General features: G+C 30.5%; 2 protein-coding genes across 2 annotated transcripts; one reads left to right on the top strand and one right to left on the bottom strand.

The window, feature by feature from the left end:
* Window positions 1-1136: 1136 nt before the first annotated feature.
* On the top strand, window positions 1137-3445 carry LOC114182623 (protein neprosin-like). Its single transcript, XM_028069525.1, has 7 exons — window positions 1137-1291; window positions 1398-1484; window positions 1619-1807; window positions 1895-2059; window positions 2422-2475; window positions 2737-2883; window positions 3010-3445. Exons 1-7 carry the CDS (start codon window positions 1148-1150, stop codon window positions 3376-3378), a joined length of 1155 nt encoding a protein of 384 aa, XP_027925326.1. The 5' UTR covers window positions 1137-1147; the 3' UTR covers window positions 3379-3445.
* Window positions 3446-9164: 5719 nt separating this feature from the next.
* LOC114180689 (uncharacterized) lies at window positions 9165-11117 on the bottom strand. Its single transcript, XM_085672018.1, has 5 exons — window positions 11107-11117; window positions 10817-10904; window positions 10343-10448; window positions 9411-9559; window positions 9165-9317 (listed from the first exon to the last, which is right to left on the bottom strand). Exons 1-5 carry the CDS (start codon window positions 11115-11117, stop codon window positions 9222-9224), a joined length of 450 nt encoding a protein of 149 aa, XP_085528144.1. The 3' UTR covers window positions 9165-9221.
* Window positions 11118-19888: the final 8771 nt, after the last annotated feature.

The following is a 19888-nucleotide window of genomic DNA, read 5'->3' as shown; positions in this document are numbered from 1 at the left end:
TTGCTCCAGCTTACCCTTTCTTTGGTGTATGTTTCTTTGCTTGGTTTCTCCTTTTTGCAATGATCACCAATTTATTGGTGTGAGTAGATGTGGAAACCCCTGGAGGTACTCAGGGTGGTGATGCTACTGTGTAGAGTGGTCCCCATGGTTTGGGTTATGGCTCACAGTTGAACCCTTTTGAAGAACTCTTAGTTTGTTTTAAATTTCTTGCTCCCTGAGCAATCCTTTTGCAAAATAATAGTACTCTTGTGTTATGTTTTATGGTATTGTGGTGTGCCTAAACTTTTATTCCAAGTATATTATGGATAACTATAATAGTTAGTACATGTATGCTTCATGTCATGTGCTCTTTTATATTAAAATTATGTGATGCTTAATTTTAGTAGATTACTTTATTAAAAATGGAATGTCACAACATTCGTTTTAGTACATACATATATATACATATATATATATATATATATATATATATATATATATATATATATATATAATTATCTATAACACTTAATTAATATTTTAAAGAATTAAAATTTATATTATTAAAAAAATAAATTTTAGATGTTAAAAATTTAATTAAAATGTTACAAAAGTTAATAATTTTAATAAATAAAGTAATACTTTATGTTAAAAATAATATCTTGTGTGAAGTATTCATTTAAGATTTTCATAACGCTTCTCTTTATAAAAGTCAATGGTATAAATATATGTTTTTTATTTATTATATAATTATCTATAACGGTTAATATATATTTTAAACAATTGAAATTTATATTATTAAAAAAATAAATTTTAGATGTTTAAAAGTAATTAAAATGTGAACAAATGTTATCAAAGTTAATAATTTTAATAAAATAATGTAAGACTTTTTTTTTAAGAAAATAATGTTTTGTGTGAAGTGTTCATTTAAGATTTTCATTATAAAAAGTATGAAAGAAATAAATTTTGCTGAAAAAATATTAATGATTTTCTCAAAAGGAAGTAATTGTATTTATTACCCAATTAATGCAATTAATGTAGATAGTCATTTTAAATTAAAGCAAAGACTAGGATTAGGATGAAGAGTATGTCATTTCATTTACTCGTGAATGCTTCTATATATAGATAGATTACCAAGTCATTGTTATATGATAGAGTTGAGAAAAGGATGATGAATATATTGATATTTTTTTGTTGCTTGTGTTTAGTGATTAGTCATTATGTTGGTGGTATTCAAGATAGCTTGAAGGAAGAGATGGAGTTTCAGACAAACCCAAACCTCACTGATAAAACTCCAATCAAGATTATTTATGTAGTTCATAATTTTCTTAAATTTCTTAATATCTTTTTTTTTTCTAACTTTATTTCACATTATATGTATTACTAATTTTATTATACTTTTATTTTGGATTTTATAGACAGAATTTAAAGAAATTGTTGATTGTATTGATATTTACAAACAACCAGCCTTCGACCATCCTTTACTAAAAGACCATAAATTACAGGTAAATAATAAAAACCTTTTGTTATATAAAAGGTTCAGCTTTAAAATCTTTTAATGTTTTAGTTTAAACTTTCAATCTCCTTTTGATTATATTTTTTTCTTTCTAAACTTTAATTTTCATTCCTTTTCTTTCAGATGAAACCCAATTTTGAAAATTTAATTGAAAAAATATTTGCGAATAATTCACAAATTGGATCCATGTTTGGGCTTGATAAAGAAGAATGTCCACCAGGAACAGTTCCTATACAAAGAACGAAATATGATATCTCTGAAGAAAAAATATTAAATGATCATATATTACTTAAAGATATCCCTGGTGTTCATGTAAGATATCTTAACAATCTTGATTCTTTATTCCAATAAATTATATTTTATGTTGATTAGTTTTTTTAATATATTTATTTTTTGCAGGTCGTAGAAATATCTATGCTACAAAGACTTGCTCCTTTTTATAAAGTTAGTGGAATAAGTAGCATTTATAATCCAAAAGTTGAGAAAGGTCAAATCTCTATGGGTCATATATGGGCTGAGAATGGACCTGTAGAATCTTCCAATAGAATAACTGTTGGATGGCATGTGAGTTAAAATGATTCTATTTATAATTTTTTATTGTTGCAAATTTAGGTAATTTAATTTGTCTCTTAAATGTCAATAAAAAATTCGGTATGTTCATATTAAAGATTGTTATTCCATAGACTACTTAAATTTTTTTACTTTTTCTTAACATTTATTTTATTTGAAATAATAATTTTACTTTTATTAAATTTATGAGTTATGAGGTAAAGAAAAATAAATAAAGTTAATAAAATAAATATAATATAATAATTTTATTATAATGAAGAAAAAATATCATAATTATTGATTTTTATGAAAATAATTTTAAAAACACATAAAATATGATAACAAAATTTCTAATTGATTTCGTACTTTGATATCAGGTACTTCCAAAAATATATGGTGATACAAGAACACATTTCTATATATCATGGACGGTAAGAAGACATATCATTGTATTTTATTTAAATCTAATGTAATTTGTAGAACTAAAACATGGAAGAGAATAATAAATCTTAGGTATGGGTGTTGCTTATTCTCTTTTCACTTTTTTCTCTGAGACAAATGGATATTTGTGACTTTGCATATAATAAACACTTGAGAAGATTATAATTAAGCTTTCTAAATAAAAATTAATTTTTTTATTAGTAGTTACATACATTCCATTTTTTTAAATTTAAGTCAATGTTAAATTACAGTCAGATAATTTCAAGAAGACAGGATGCTACAATACCATATGTCGAGGTTTTGTTCAAGTTCATGCCAAGATTTTTCCTGGTGAATATTTTCGTCAAACGTCTACCTATGGTGGACCAACTTATGAGGCTTACATGGCTATCACTCAGGTAATTATTTTTGCAATTAAATTTTCACTTTTAATTAAAATTGAATGACTCTTAGATGCATTATTAATATCTATTTTACTTTTATTTCATGATATGTTATTGACAAAAGCTGAAGTGTGTTTTTAGGATCCAAAGACAAAAAATTGGTGGATAAGTTTAGGAAATGTGAGCATTGGATATTATCCAGCAACATTATTCTCGAACTTAGGGTCCGCATCCATTGTAGGGTGGGGTGGGAGAACGAGAGCCAATGTTGGTGATCTTAGTCCTCCAATGGGATCTGGGCATTTTCCTAATGGAAACAAGACTCATGCATCTTATTTTAGATCTCCCAAGATTCAAGATGCATCAAGATATGTTTATGAACCTGATACTTATATGATCAAAGTCTTCTCTGATAATACGAATTGTTATGGTTTTGAAGGAGATTTTGACAAGGTTCAACATGAACGTATCTTCCAGTTTGGAGGACCTGGAGGAAAATGTGGAATTTAATTTTCTTTATAGTTAACCTCTATATGAATTTTATGAGTTTAATATTAATCATCTTTGTTTAGTATAATTTATCTTTCATAATCATTGTCTCCATTGTCTTGGTAATTTTTAGAATGCTATCCATTTTCCAAATAAAGTTGGACGACTTTTTGTTTTCATTAAATTTTTTTTTTTATCATACTATCGATATGAAGTATTATATAGGATAAAGTAGTTTTTATATTAAGAAGTATAGAAATGAATTATAAATTTAAACCTACCTAAGGAAATAAATTAAGTATAGAATTCACATTTTATTTAAAAATTAATTTTATAGGATAAGGTAGTTTATATATCTATTTTATAACAACTAGAACATTAAATTAAATTGATGTCAACTTCTCGTAAAATATATGAATTTACATAATCAAATCATTATTACTAAATATAGAACATTTTTCTTCATAAATTATATTTAATATAATATTAAAATATTTTTCTTACACAGTAAACTATATATATACTTAATATTATTAGAAGTGTCATTTTTACTCATGCCTAATTTCTCCAAACTTCTACTTACAATTCAATCCATGCCTATATTCGAGTTGAGTCATCTTAGATCCATAGTCAAACGGAGTCGACCTAGGTCGAAGGTCAAGATGAGTTAACTCTTACCGAAGATCAAGACCATTCATTCGTCTCCTGCCAAACGTCGAGACGACTTGGCTAGGACCAAACATCAAGACAAGTCAATAAAGGTCAAACATCTAAAAAAGTCGGCATAGGTCAAAGGTCAAGATGAGTCAACCCGAGTCGAAGTAGCCAAGTTAGCACATGTTAAACGTCAATTCGAGCTAAAGTTTTTATTTCCATACTTATTGTTCCTTGTATGTCTAATAATATATTTAAAAGAATTAATATTTCTTAGTATTTAGAAAAAAACTTGTGGGTTGAGCTTGGCTAACAAAGCTTTCATGGACATTTTGGGCTTGTGGGTTTTTTCAATGGGAGCTTTTTCGCCCTATGGATCTTTTTTGTCCCCATCCTATGTGGTCAAGTCCAGACCTAGTGGTGTAGGCTAAACTGATAAGTCTAGACTTATGGCAGGTTCTAGTGCTAAAAGTGTTCATTAACTCGATACATATTATAAATTGTTTGTTGATTATTTTGTTTCACAAATAGAGAAAAAATTGAAAAAGAACTTTGAAGAGAGAAGAAGGAAAAGAAAAGAAAGAGTAACAACATAAATATAAAGAATAAAATGTTTGATGAACATTGGAAAAGATATGTTGTAATTGTGATAGGAGAAAGAAGAAAATAAATAAAAGAGAAGGATGATGAACCCAAATTCGAAAACAATGTTGTTGGAAAATAACAACCATGTCTCCCACATCTAACTACCATTTTTTTGCCACAGGATCCTAAAAGCACATGTCACCTTTTCTTATCTACGTGTTTTTAAAAGTCATATTCAATTCTACTTAAAATGAAATTTAATAACATACTTATTTACCTTAGTAATAACAATTTGAAACTCATAAGTTGGTCCACCATAGACATATTAAGTGGGAGAAACCTCCACCAAGGTAATATCTTTCAACGAGGAGAATGAGGACAAAACTTGGACATTGAACATCCTGTCTTCTTGTAATTGTTTAAAACTTACTCAATTTAAAGAATTGAAACATGTAGCATAAAAAAGTGAAATGATATGTAGCAAATAAATAAATTTAAGTTTCATTTATAAAAGTTAATCATAATCTTCTAAGAAGCATTTAAGCAAAGACACAAACATCCATTTGTATGGGAAAAAAAGTGGAAAGGGAATACACCAATACCTACCATTTCTTAGACATTATCTCTCCCATGTTTTGTTTTCATAAATTGATTAAATAAAAATGTAAGGTTTAAGTAGTAATTTTATTTTTATATTTAGGTATTTGATTGCTTTTGGTCTCTATAATTTTTTTTTACCTAAATGAGTCTTTATTTAAAAAAATAAAAAGACTCAATAATTGGGTCTCTCTTTTGTTAAAAAAATACTAAATGTGACCTATTCCATTAAATTGAAGTTAATGTCTTTATGAGGTGTTGTAACATTCTGTCCGGATATTATTAATACCTCATTTAATATAACTGTAATTTCCAAAAATGCAGGAAATTTAAAACTTTATTTCATCGTAAAATACTCTTAAATCCATAATTATAAAACTCAATTATAAGTCTGATAACATAAAAGTTTACAAGTTATTAAAAAAAACATAATAAAACTCTGATAAAAACTTCTCCTAGTCTAGTCCCCGCTCCAGCTCTATGCCTCACCAGATCCACCTGCAACATCATCTGCTCTCGTGTACTGCGTACACGATCATCGCCAAACACAAGCAGATAGGGTGAGCTAATAGAGAAAAAAACATATGTATACAAATCATATAATTTTATGCACACAAAAAGAACCTACCTCCTTTAATTTCACACACATGGCCACCACCATGTCAATCGTGTTTTACGTCTTCTAGAGAATACCTTAAGATGTCTTGTTGCCACACCTACCGGCCACAACTGACAGAGTACATGCGGGAAACCATGCTATGGATCATACACCGTAACACCAGGTGGAGTTCCTAATACGAATAACATTCGTACGCCCTGAGACTACCAAACTCGTTAGATATTACTAAGGAGGTCAATCTCACTGAACCCATCCGTACACGCCGCTATGTGCACACTCACACCAGCAACACTCACCAACCTGAGCCACAACTCAAGAGTTCCTCGTGTTCATTCGCCATCCCGAGCCACAACTCAAGAGATGTTATTTCGAGCCACAACTCAAGAAATACCACGTGCTTAACCCCTATCTCGAGCCACAACTCAAGGAACACCAGAAAGTCGACCTTTGAGGCATCATAGGAGCATTGTAGACCACGCACATCAAAGTAAGCAAAACACCTTTGCTTCACGGTATCGCCTGGCACAGCGCACAGGGTGCCAAATGCCTCAGGTCTCCAGACCGCCTGGTGGGGGACGCATACTGCCAAGCGTCAAGCCCCTTTAGAATCCTATGTTTGCAGTGATCGCCTGGCGGATCAACCACTACCACCAGGCGCCTCGTCTCGCTGACACTCTCTGAACAACAGTTATCGCCTGGCGGTTCCAATCCTACTGTCAGGCGCTGCACTAGTAATGCCTGGTTTACTGGTTTGGCACACTCTCCATAAGCACCTAACACTCGCAGCGAACCATACCAAGATCAATCAACCCCACTTCCAAGTGACTTAACCTTACTACCACTCCTTCTACTATCAATTAAATTCATGACCCAAGATTACTAATAAGTGAACTTGCTCAAGTTCAACCCTTCCATATCATAACATACCACTGTTAACTTTATACCTCATTTACTATATCACTTACTCAAAATATTACCTAAGTTTCTATCCACCTTCAAATAGCATAACCATTATATCTTAACCATGCGTCTCCTACCATTTCAACTGTAGCAAATCCACTTAATCGTACCACTCAACAATTCAGTTTGCCTTTCCCACCGCCAACTAACCTCTGGTTTTATTAACCTATCTTCTACTATGAATGTATCCAAATCTAGCCAAGGCCATCATAGCTTAGTGATCACACAAAATCTCCTCTCACTCCTTCCCTATATGTTTAGTTCTCATCCAACAAGTTTAAAACTCTTATTTAATTCTCACACGATCTATACTCCAGTTTCCAATCACTCTAATGCATCACACACACGCTCACACACACACACACACACACACACACACACACACACACACACACGCTCACGCTCACACACACACACGTCACAATTCTAGTATGGCGCTTGGCGGCAAACTGGGTGCCGCTAGGCGGTCCCTGTAATTCCAGTAACCCCAAACCTTTCTAGGCACCTACAAACCTTAGGGTACCCCAAGTATTCTAGTTTAATTGAAATTACTACCTAATGGCTGCACTCATGTGTTTATATTCACGGTTCATTCCAAACATCCCAATATACGTATTTCCATCAACCTTTACCACTTAGTATAGTGCGAATTGGAGACTCCCAATTAATCAACCCTAAAATCATGTTCATACAATTTCCAATTGATCCTTTAATTACATCTAATTCAACGTATTCTGGTTTCCAATCACTTACAAACCATTAATAATGTCTTTTCCCCCGATCAAAATCAACCCAGAATCCCAAAACACCAAAAGTCGAGTCAAATTGACTCACGTTGCCTGGTGGGTGTTCATCACCGCTAGGAAATTCAACCAAAACCCAAAAAACTGGGTAAGAAACAGGTGTCGCCTAGTGGCATGCCGCAAGGCGGTTCCCCCCTTCAGGAACCCAGAAACCACTCCATACGCATGAGTCGCCTGGTGGCTATGAATAGCCCACCAGACGATTTCTGGAAATTTTCCAGAAACCCAAAATTCGTAAAATTAATAGGTTATAAACAGCCAATTGTACATGCTTTTCATACAGATTAAACGATATAATTTAAGAAACGAGTTCATCTCCCCTAACCTGGAATTCCACGCTTAAACTTGAATATTCTTTAATTCTTCCTTGCTCCCAAATGGTTTGCCTTGGTTCTCTCCACTTAGCCTCTATGCTCTACTTAGCCTCTATGCTTCACTCACAACCCAATTCCATTCTGAATTCTCTCTCTCACAATTCCAGAATAATGGCAGCCCCAACAAAACCCTTCTCTCACCCTTAATTGGTCACTTTAATTGTTTCATAACTAAGGTTAATGGCCAAAACAAAAATTGGCATTAACATGACCTTAATTTTCATTCAATACTCATTTAGTGGTTGTTTTTCCAGCCTCCTTGACTGCTAAGGTTTCTGGCTTTTTATATTCATGTCAAAACTAATTTTAGCAAAAATAAAGTTTAAATATTTCGTGATAATTCATATAATTCTATGATTATATTATCACTCCACATGATCAATCATATTATTAAAATAATAATAAATCAAATAACACATAATTGGCATACATAGGACTCAAACCCAAGTCCTTTCACATAATTAAGTACTTTCAACCATTTGAACTAGCACTTTTCCACGTCAAATTAATCAATAATTAATGCCATAAAGGCTTCCACTACCCGTTTTTATTAATTAATTATTTAATTAATTAATTTTCACGGGTCTTACAGAGAAAGGGTGGATCAACCCGCAAGCCCACCCATTAGCGAGATGGGTTCAAACTCCCAGCCTGTTTTCAGACATCAAGCTGGCTCAGCCTGGCCTGATTTTGGTGGACCAAAAACGAGGCAGACCTAAAGGGGTCGGACCCGTTTTGACACCCATGGACCTAAATACTATTTAGTCCCTATTTTTGTTTAGTTTGTTCAATGTAGTGTTATTTTTATTTTTTTATTGAAGTCTCAATTTTCATAAATTTAGTTCTTTTTGGTAATGCCATTTAAGTAGTTAACAACATAGTGAACATGATATGTCATGTGTTAGTTCGTGAGTGTTTTTTTCTAACTTTTTAATTTTTTCTTAATTTCATAAATTTTTCACATGTCAAGTCAATATCGTGTCACAATGTCACGTGTCAATGTTTGTATCACATGTTAGTGTAAATGTCACGTGTCAATATCATATATTCAATTTAGTCCTATATTTGTTAGTTTGATTCACTTTGGTCCTTCTTTTTAATCCTAATTTTGCCCTTCTCTAAATTGAGACCAAATTTAATATTTACATAAATGTTATTTTTATTAAATATTTTTGGAATTATTTTTAAATCAACTCTAACTATATTATTAGAATTAAAAGAAAAAGAAAATTATTGTGTAAAAGCTTATTATTACATTGGCAATAGCATGAACTACTCTTGTTTGTTACGAGCAGCCCTCGCACGATTTCTGAGTTCAGCTCTTTTCCACCTAACAATCAAGTAGCATAAGGAGAAGAGTGTATTGATCTGCACATAGAGAAAGATTTTGCAAGTCAATGTTAAATGTGAAAAGGAAAAAAGCAGCAGCACTGAAATGGTTGTGTGATGAAAAATACTAACCAAGATTATCATAGAAATGATAAGAAGAGGTCCTGACCAAAGAACTGACATAAATAGCCCACTGGGATCAAAGTAGTTCTGACCAGAGAAGCTTTTCCAGTTTTTACCCATAATTCTGTTCAGACGCTCAGCAAGATATACACCAACCACTGCATCAAACAATTTGTACTAAGACAAGCTTCAAGAACAACCAAGTCTTTTCCCACAACGTCATAATGTTCTATTGTGGGAACAAAGAAAGTTAACAGAGACTACAACTTCAGAAATATCTGCAACATTGCATGCATACAAGGGGATGGAAAATTTGAACAGATGGCCTTTAAGATGGCATAGTGCATGTGCATCACTTGCTCTTCGTAACCAAAGAGCTCTTGCATAAGAGACATGTAGGGCGTAAAACCATTCCTAGTACAAAGTGTCCTAAAAGAATGCTACTAACTTTCCAGCACATTGATTACGAATGAGCTTGAATATTCAATTGGATTAAATGGGTACTTGACATAAATGATAATCCATCATCAAATTTCTCATTTTAAAAGAAATCTTTACATAAATGATATGGAGAAATTTACTACAATTTGAGCTCTTCACAATGCAAAAGAATATATTGTTTCAAGATGCTAAAATGGCTGGATTTTGTCCCACTAATTTGACAATAGTAGGTATATTTGCAATGCTAGAAACATTAACAAGAAAAATGCTTGCATGAAGCCCAAAGCCAAACATAACATTGGACAGCATTCCTCTCATTTTCACACAATTTCTGAGGTATTTTATTTCACCCAACATCAGCAAGCAAAGGCAAGGCACTAACTTTACTATTAGGAAGCATTCAAGGAAATCAACAAAATGAAACAAGAATGAGGCTAGCTGCCTCAAAATAAATAAATCAGTTTTAATTCAGCCTAAAATAAGTAAGGAATGAAACATACATGTCAAAAGGAATAAAAACATTTGAAAGTTCGTCTTCTTTCTAGAGATGATAACTACAAGCAGCAACACAACATGGAATCCAACAAATCCCATTAGCCATGGTTCCTGAAACAAAGGGTAAAAACAAAAATTAGTAAACCCAAAAGGGTGCCAATCGTAGGAGAGTTCAGAAAAAGAAAAATGATAAAGATTGAAGAATCTGAGAACAGATAACACTAAAAGTCATGATTCGAAAACCAAAGTACATATGTAAATTTTATAAGCATTGTACACTAAGACAGACGAATGTAGATATGAAATCTCAAGATAGTCCTGCCAAGAACCAACATGAATTCGCTTCCATTGATCCTTTTCTATTAAGTTGACAAGACAAATGCCATCATAATGTTTATAACCTTTGATAGCACTACTGATCCACAAATGTCCAATATGCAATATTAAAAGATCACAACAACAAAGAAAGGGTCACTGACTACACCAAAGTGCAAATCAAGTAATAGCTTTCGTCCAATCATCCCCTCTTCATCAAATTTGAATTTCAAATTTCTGTCCAACTTATACCTATTGCAATAATCAAATATCACCAAACACAGCATCTAAAAAAATTCATAAGATTATATCACTATAAAATATAATAGCACAAAATGAGATCCAAGAACAAAATGATGCACTCACGGCACAAATAAGAATTCCAAAATGATGCACTCCTGCACCTCCAAAATTTCTTCTATACTTCCAAATTTTTTTTAAATTTCAAAAATACCTTTTGACCATTTAAGTAAAACCTCGCACATCGCACTTCCAGTGTAGAATATTTTTGGAAGTTAAAAGATATAACCGGAACTTAACTTCCGGAAGTCAAAATATATAACCAGAAGTCAAAATATATTATCGAAAGTCAACTTCTAGAAGTCAAAATTTATAACCGAAAGCCAAAATATATTATCAGAAGTCGACTTCCAGAAGTCAAAATGTATTACCGGAAATTAACTTCCGAAAGACAAAATATATTACGGAAGTTAACTTCCGAAAGTCAAAATATATTACCGGAAATCGTCTTCCAAAAGTCAAAATATATGTTTTTTTTTTGTTTATATTTTTTTAATTTAAAGTTTTGTTTCAAATTTTATTTTTTAGTTTAATTTTTTTAATACATTATATAAAAATTATATATATATATATATATATATAATTTTATTTTTTAAATATATATATATTAAAAATACTTAAGAAATAAATTAAATTACAAATACTTAAACTTTATATTAAAAAAATATTAACTTTGTTTTAACTATTTTTAATTTTATTTAAAGTTTATATTTTCTAAGTTTTAAATGTTTTTTAGTTTATTTATTTTTTATGTTTTCATATTTTTTAATATAACATTTTCAAATTAATTAAATTAAAAAACATTAAATTTTTAACAAAATATTTTAAAAAATAAAAAAAAATGGATACATATATTAAAAATTTATTTTATTTTTAAAATATGTTTTAAGAAAAAAAAAGTAGAATATAAATATATTATCGGAAGACTTTCGGAAGTCAAAATATATTAGTTGACTTCGTCAAAATATATTACTGAAAGTCTAAATATATAACTGAAAATCGAATTTCAAAAGTCAAAATATATTATCGAAAGTCAAAATATATTATCAAAAATCGACTTTCGAAAGTCAAAATATATTACCAGAAGGTAATATTATTTTGGGAGTGTAGATGGTCAAAGTTAAAAGGATATTTTTTAGGTAGTTTAGTAAAATTTGAGGTGCTAAAGAAATTGTTGGCTTCATACCTTTTTCCCGCAACTTCCATCTTTCTTAAATGACTAAAAGAACCTTGTTAAGAAAAACTTTATTGCACAAACATCTCTCAACCCTAAAAATCCTTTGAATCATTAGTTTTCATTCAACTTAATAGGACTAAAATTTGTTCTGCATCATGGTAAAATTTTTAAAATTGTAAATATATTATTAATCTTTTCATTATTTTTTGTCCTTTTAAAATTTAAACATATTCCTTTTATATTCCTCTGAAATTTTATATTTGTTATCTCAGTCTTATTAAGAACGATAAACAAACTTACTTTTAGATTCTTCTGAAGTTTAATATTTATTATCTCAGTGTTGATAAAAACGATAAACAAACTTATGTAGATGAGAGTTTTAACTAATATCAATTATACTTTTAATTGATAATCTACGTGCTAAAATTATAGTTCATGGAAAAATTTTGTTTATTTTTGCCATTAATAAAAATTTAACAAATATTTTTAAAGTTATCGGGTAAAATACAATACTTTTAGAATATATTTAATTTATTAAAAACTTTATAGGACTAAATACACATTTTATCCACTTGATACTTCAAAACATATATTTTAATTTCATTTTCAAAATAATATTGTCATTAGTGCATGTTTTGAGAAGTAGAATGAATTTCCATTTAATTTAACACTATGTAGTAAAATTATTTTGCTTTAATGTCACGAAAATAGAAATGATGGGTTCATGAATCCACATTTTGCTTATTTCTGTATAAATAAAAAATGACAATGAGGCACATGACAAAATGTTAAATTTCTTCACACAAATATCTTTAAATAATAAACAAAGTTTTGATGATGAAAAATATGCAAGTAATAAATTATTAGCATAATAGATGACAAATGCATTGTCTTGTTACTTAGAATTAAATATGAGTTTTCTTCTCCAACTTCATCACCCACAATTTATTCAAACAGAGAACAACATCAAACAAATCTAACTAAAATTACAAAATTAAAAATGCCATATAAAATGAAAATATGTATAAAACAACCATACTTTCCAGATTTGTCCAAGTTTACAAGCTAAAAAGCATTAGAGATATGTGTGGTCTTTGAGATGCTGAAAAATACAAAAAAAAAAAAATGACAATACCTCAAATGTGTAAACGAATTGTTGCTCTCAATTAATTAATTAATTTAGCTTAATGAATTATATTATGTTTTACAAAAGAGAAGAAACAATATTTTTCAAAGTACAAACTGAGAAGGGTCATCAACTAATTAATATTTCCATCCAAATTTTCAAAAGGTTCTCTAAGACATATTCTTAATAAAAAAATTAAATAATTTTTATTTCCTATAATAATTGGTTATATTTATTTAAACTTTTAAAAATTTATTTATTTTAATTTCAATTTTTTTATACTTGAATCTCTGACTTCAAAATTCCTTATCAAATAAATCATGAAGTGACTTTTATATGTATATCCTAATAAATTAGAGATACATTTATCATATATTCCAAAGTTAAAGGAAAAAAATACAATATTTTTAGAATGTATTTAATTTATTAAAAAATTTATAGGACTAAATACACGTTTTATCCACTTGATACTACAAATCATATATTTTAATTTCATTTGTCGTTCGTGCGTATTTGGAGAAGTAAAGTGAATATTGATTTAATTTAACAATTTGAAGTAAAACTATTTTGTTTTAATGTCTCAAAAATAGCAATGATGGGTTTATGAATTGACATTTTGTTTATTACATAAACAAAAATACCAAACATGGATCATTCATCATTAAAAAAAATGTCTATAGTGTATAAATAATTTACCAAAACCAAGAACATGTTGGATTAGATTATGTTTCAAAATTAAAAAAATAAGGCAGAAATAATAAATGGTGGTGAGAGAAAATTTGAAAGAAAAGCGAGACAAAAGGGGATAGCAATAAAATCAAAATTAAACATGACCACCAATTAGAAGAAATATGTCATTCAACAACTTTAGTGTTGGTTAACCTGGCAATGGAGAAAATGTTGCTGCAATTATGCGTCTTGTTATGCAAAGTCATCATAGCAAAACAAATGGGTGTTTGTTTACTTGATAAATACTTTATGTATTTGTATTTTGAATTTTTACACAGTCGGGCCAATAGTTTTTTGTTTTTTGTTTTAAATAATATATGTTTTTTGCAATTAGTTTGAATCGGTTTGGGTTCAATATGTTGAAAATCTTTTGTTATAAGTAAGATGTTTAATTGAAACATAAATTAAACTATTTAATAAAATAATAATAAAAACATATATATGGTTGTAATTTGATGATTAACACGTGTTTTTCTTATTACAGTTTTTGCTCAAAAACTATTTTAAAAACTGTCTAAGAGAAAAATGGCATCTAGGGTTTCCACTAAGAATGTGCTTTGATTCGTACCCTTTCACATCGTTCACACGGATAAACCTATTCTGGGTAATGCTCGATAAAACTTAGAATGCGCAAAATATGTTAATGGCAAAGTTGAGTTACAGTTTAATCAGTAACAGTTTTGGCCATTGGTCTTATTGTCTATCTTTCTAATTCTTGTGGCATGTTAAGATCAATCTAAACCAAAGATAGGTCCAATATTCCACGAATTGTTTTGTATGTACACGTATATTCATAACTATTTTTCCATCAATGATTAACATTTATTTATGGTATCATTGTAAGTAAATTACTTGTTTTCGAAGTTTATTTTATTTTGTTTGGAAGTAACTTTTATTTAGCTATCATGACCAAATGCTAGAAATGCAAATTCACGGATATTATAAAATGAAGGTTAAAATACTACATTGGTCCACATTTTTGTTTAAAAATCTCAATTAAGTGCTAAGATCTTTTTTAGTCTCAATTAGGTCCATATTTTTGAAAATACGTAACAATTAGGTCCATTCTGTTAATATGGTGGTAACTGTGTTAAAGATGTGTCACGTGTTAGCTCCTCATTTTTTTGAATTTATTTCATTTCAAAAAAAATTATTATTTTTTTAATTTTTTTTTTGAAAATTATTCATGTCATTTATTACGTCAATATTGTGCCACGTGTCAAGTCAGTAAGGTAACATGTGTCAAGTAATTGTCTGAATCTCAATTTGGTCCATATATTTAATATTTTGATTATATTTCAGTCCATTTTTGTTTTAATTTTCAATTTCATCCTCTCCAAATTGAGATCAAATTTAACTTTTATATAAATTTTATAATGATATTTTTATCAAACATTTTAATAATATTAAGTTTATTTAAATTTTTATTTTACATTAAAATTTAGTTATATTTTGTTTTAAAATTTTAAAATATTTATTTTAACTTGTTACAAAATTATTTTAAATAATTTATATACAAATGTTAGAATTAGTTTAAAAATAAAAATTTTATAAATTTAAATATAAAATTTTAAAACAATTTGTAAAAACTTAAAATAAATATAATTAAAATTTTAAAATAAGTGGACTGAAATGTAATCAAAATAATAAATATATGGACCAAATTGAGATTCAAACAATGATTTGACACATGTCACCTTGACTAACTTGACACGTGGCATAATATTGACATGACATGTGACATGAATAATTTTCAAAAAAAAATTTAAAAATTTAAAAAAAAATCAAAAAAATAAAAATCAAAAAAATAAGGAGCTAACACGTGGCACATCCTTAACACCATTACCACCGTACTAACAAAATGGACCTATTTGTCACACATCTTCAAAAATATGGACCTAATTGAGACTAAAAAAAATCTTAGAACCTAATTGAGATTTTTGAACAAAAACGTGAACCAATGAAATATTTTAACCTAAAATGAATTAACATAAGAAGTGTTCTCATGTTTGTGTATAGCTTTCATGTAAAAACTGAAAAGAAAAGGCTAGACATGCAAATTTTGTCTTTTTCTTCTGTGTTGTATCTTTCAAAAGTCTAGACACTCCCTCATGTATTTAGCCTACACTTACCACTCCTTCTAGCAAAAGCAAAATGGAACAAGCTTCCTTGCTTCAAGCGAAAATCGAGAGGGAAGAACCTAGTTCTCTCGGAGAAGTCCTTGGTGCCTCCTCTTTAACCTCACATTCTTCCTCCTCGCTTCAGGTAGAAGCAGCACAAAGGCAGGAAACGAGGAATCTCCTACAAATATTTGTTGTCGCCTCCTTAGCTACGACAATCTAATATCGATGGGCCCTAAAGGTGTCTTTCTTAACACCTTTTGTCAAAATGCATGAAATCACTCATACCTGGTGTTCTTTTCTCTAGTTGTCGAGCCCCATCTCTAGGTTAGTTCTGCAGCCCATTGTAGGATACACCAGTTATCATTGCACTTCCCGTATTGGCCGCCACCGTCCCTTCATTCTGGGTGGAGTGTTTATCGTCTCCATTTCGGTGATTCTCATTGGTTATGCCACTGACATAGCATTCGACATTAGTGAGGATATATACGGAAATACTCCATATCTAGGAACAGTGACTATCTTTGCAATTGGGCTTTTTTGTATTTCAAAATCTTTTTCTAGTCCAATTTTTAAAAAAGCATCCACTAAATTATTATTTTTTTTGCAAAACAAGGTCAAGTCGTCAAGATACAAGACGACATTACAGGTGACGTTGTCCTGTATTCTGCTGGTTTCCTTTTTTTTTCAAAAAGCAAAGTCGGCCTAATAAAGGTCGGTTTTAGTTCAATAGAAAAATTGAAGTCGGTAGGTTGAATCATGACTTCACTTTAGGTTTTATTCTTTTTTTTTTTTTTGAAACGTTGTAGTTTTATATTTTTTTTACAAATTTTGTTTTCCCTGGAGATTATATTTTTTATTTTTGTAATTTTTTTGATTGGTACAATAAATTAACAGAATAAAATACATTAGATAATAAAAAATTACATAAGAAAAATACACTAGAAAATTGGATAAAGCAACAAATTACTGACGATAGGGACAATTGCCCCTATGATGTCCTACATTTCTACAATATGAACATTTACTTCATTTGTTGGGATTTGGTTGATCCATTTCATTATGGATTCTAGTAGTTGGTGGTCTTCCCCGTACCCTATGACGCATGTTTGCGTTTGGAATAAAATTTGGTCCGGTGTATATGGACCAATATTCTTTATTTTTAACTGGATGAAAACATAGGTGAAACATAGGTATTGTAACACCTTTGTATCTACATTTTTTAAATATTTGTATTATAATTCATATACACGCACACGCACGCACGCACCCACACACCCACACATGCACACACACTCACACAAACATCCATCCACACACGGACTTGCACACATTCACACAAACATCCACCCAAACACGCATGCACACACCCACTCCCATGATTTCATTTACAAAATTAATAACTTTTATTATAATTCAAATATTTAAATAATGTAGAAAAAGGTTTGACGACACCTTTGTGTGTGTGAGTGAGTGTGTATTTATGATGGCGGTGTTAGCGGTTGTTCAGCTGCCAACTCCAAAGCCAACAGATATGAGCAAAGCTTTTGTCCCCGTAGGTAGTTTCCATTAGTGTAAAGAGTTTTCATGTTTTACTTTCACACCTTTGTTTTGACATGGGAAAATGGATTAAGATCTTTTATTTGAATCAGTTACATCATACTAACGGAATGGACCTAATTGTTACGCATCTTCAAAAATATGGACCTAATTGAGACTAAAAAAAAATCTTAGGACCTAATTGAGATTTTTGAACAAAAACATGAACCAATGAAGTATTTTAACCTAAAATGAATTAACATAAGAAGTATTCTCATGTTTGTGTATAGTTTTCATGTAAAAACTGAAAAGAAAAGGCTAGACATGCAAATTTTGTCTTTTTCCTCTGTGTTGTATCTTTCAAAAGGCTAGACACTCCCTCACGTTTTTAGCCTACACTTACCACTCCTTCTAGCAAAAGCAAAATGGAACAAGCTTCCTCGCTTCAAGCGAAAATTGAGAGGGAAGAACCTAGTTCTCTCAGAGAAATCCTTGGTGCCTCCTCTTTAACCTCACATTCTTCCTTCTCGCTTCAAATAGAAGCAGCACAAAGGCAAGAAACGAGGTCGCCTCCTTAGCTACGACAATCCAATTTGGATGGGCCCAAAGGTGTCTTTCTTAACACCTTTTGTCAAAATGCATGAAATCACTCATACCTGGTATTCTTTTCTCTAGTTGTCGAGCCCTATCTCTAGGTTAGTTCTGCAGCCCATTGTAGGATACACCAGTTATCATTGCACTTCCCGTATTGGCCGCCACTGTTCCTTCATTCTGGGTGGAGTGTTTGTCGTCTCCATTTCGGTGATTCTCATTGGTTATGCTAGTGACATAGCATTCGACATTAGTGAGGATATATACGGAAATACTCCATATCTAGGAACAATGACTATCTTTGCAATTGGGCTTTTTTGTATTTCAAAATTTTTTTGTAGTCAAATTTGTAAAAATGGGTACATTAATTTATTTTTTTGGAAAACAAGGTCAAGCCGTCAGGATACAAGACGACATTACAGTTGACGTTGTCCTGTGCTCTGCCAGTTTCCTTTATTTTTTCAAACAGCAAAGTCGGCCTAATGGAGGTCGACTTTAGTTCAATAGAAAAAGTGAAGTCGGCAGGTTGAATGACGACTTCACTTTAGGTTTTATTCTCTTTTTTTTTAAATGTTGTTGTTTTATTTTTTTTTACAAATTTTGTTCTCCCTAGAGATTATATTTTTTATTTTTGTAATTTTTTTGATTGGTACAATAAATTAACATAATAAAATACATTAGATAATAAAAATACACTAGAAAATTGGATAAAGCAACAAATTATTGACGATAGGGACAATTTCCCCTATGATGTCCTACATTTCTACAATATGAACATTTACTTCATTTGTTGGGATTTGGTTGATCCATTTCATTATGGATTCTAGTAGTTGGTGGTCTTCTCCGTACCCTATGACGCATGTTTGGGTTTGGAATGAAATTTGGTCTGGTGTATGTGGACCAATATTCTTTAGTTTTAACTGAATGAAAACATAGGTGAAACATAGGTATTGTAACACCTTTGTATCTACATTTTTAAATATTTGTATTATAATTCATATACACGCACGCACCCACACACCCACACATGCATGCACACACCCACACCCACACACACGCACACACTCACACAAACATCCATCCACACACGGACTTGCACACATTCGCACAGACATCCACCCAAACACGCATGCACGTACCCACTCCCATGATTTCATTTACAAAATTATTAACTTTTATTATAATTCAAATATTTAAATAATGTAGACAAAGGTATAACGACACCTTTGTGTGTGTGAGTGAGTGTGTGTTTATGATGGCGGTGTTAGCGGTTGTTCAGCTGCCAACTCCAAAGCCAATAGATATGGGCAAAGCTTTTGTCCCCGTAGGTAGTTTCCATTAGTGTAAAGATTTTTACATGTTTTACTTTTACACCTTTGTTTTGACATGAGAAAATGGATTAAGATCTTTTATTTGAATCAGTTACATGTTTATTGCTTAAGTATAAGAAAAAAAAACTCGTTATGTTTAGTGTTGAGTTTTATGTAGCTTGATGCCTTTAATGTAAAAAAAAAAATTAAAGTGTTACTAATTTTTTCCAAAATAAACATGTAAAAACAATCAAATATATGTCATATGGTTTGGGTATAATGTTTGGTGAAGATTCATTTTATATGTTGAACAAAGGTGTTTTATGTTTAACCTCGTGACATTT

Source organism: Vigna unguiculata, chromosome 4, assembly GCF_037176805.1.
Source record: "Vigna unguiculata cultivar grain cowpea cultivar isolate G323 ecotype 2 chromosome 4, ASM3717680v1, whole genome shotgun sequence".
Classification (NCBI taxonomy): domain Eukaryota; kingdom Viridiplantae; phylum Streptophyta; class Magnoliopsida; order Fabales; family Fabaceae; genus Vigna; species Vigna unguiculata.
The sequence above is the reverse complement of the archived record's forward strand: the minus strand, read 5'-3'. Positions and strand labels throughout refer to the sequence as shown.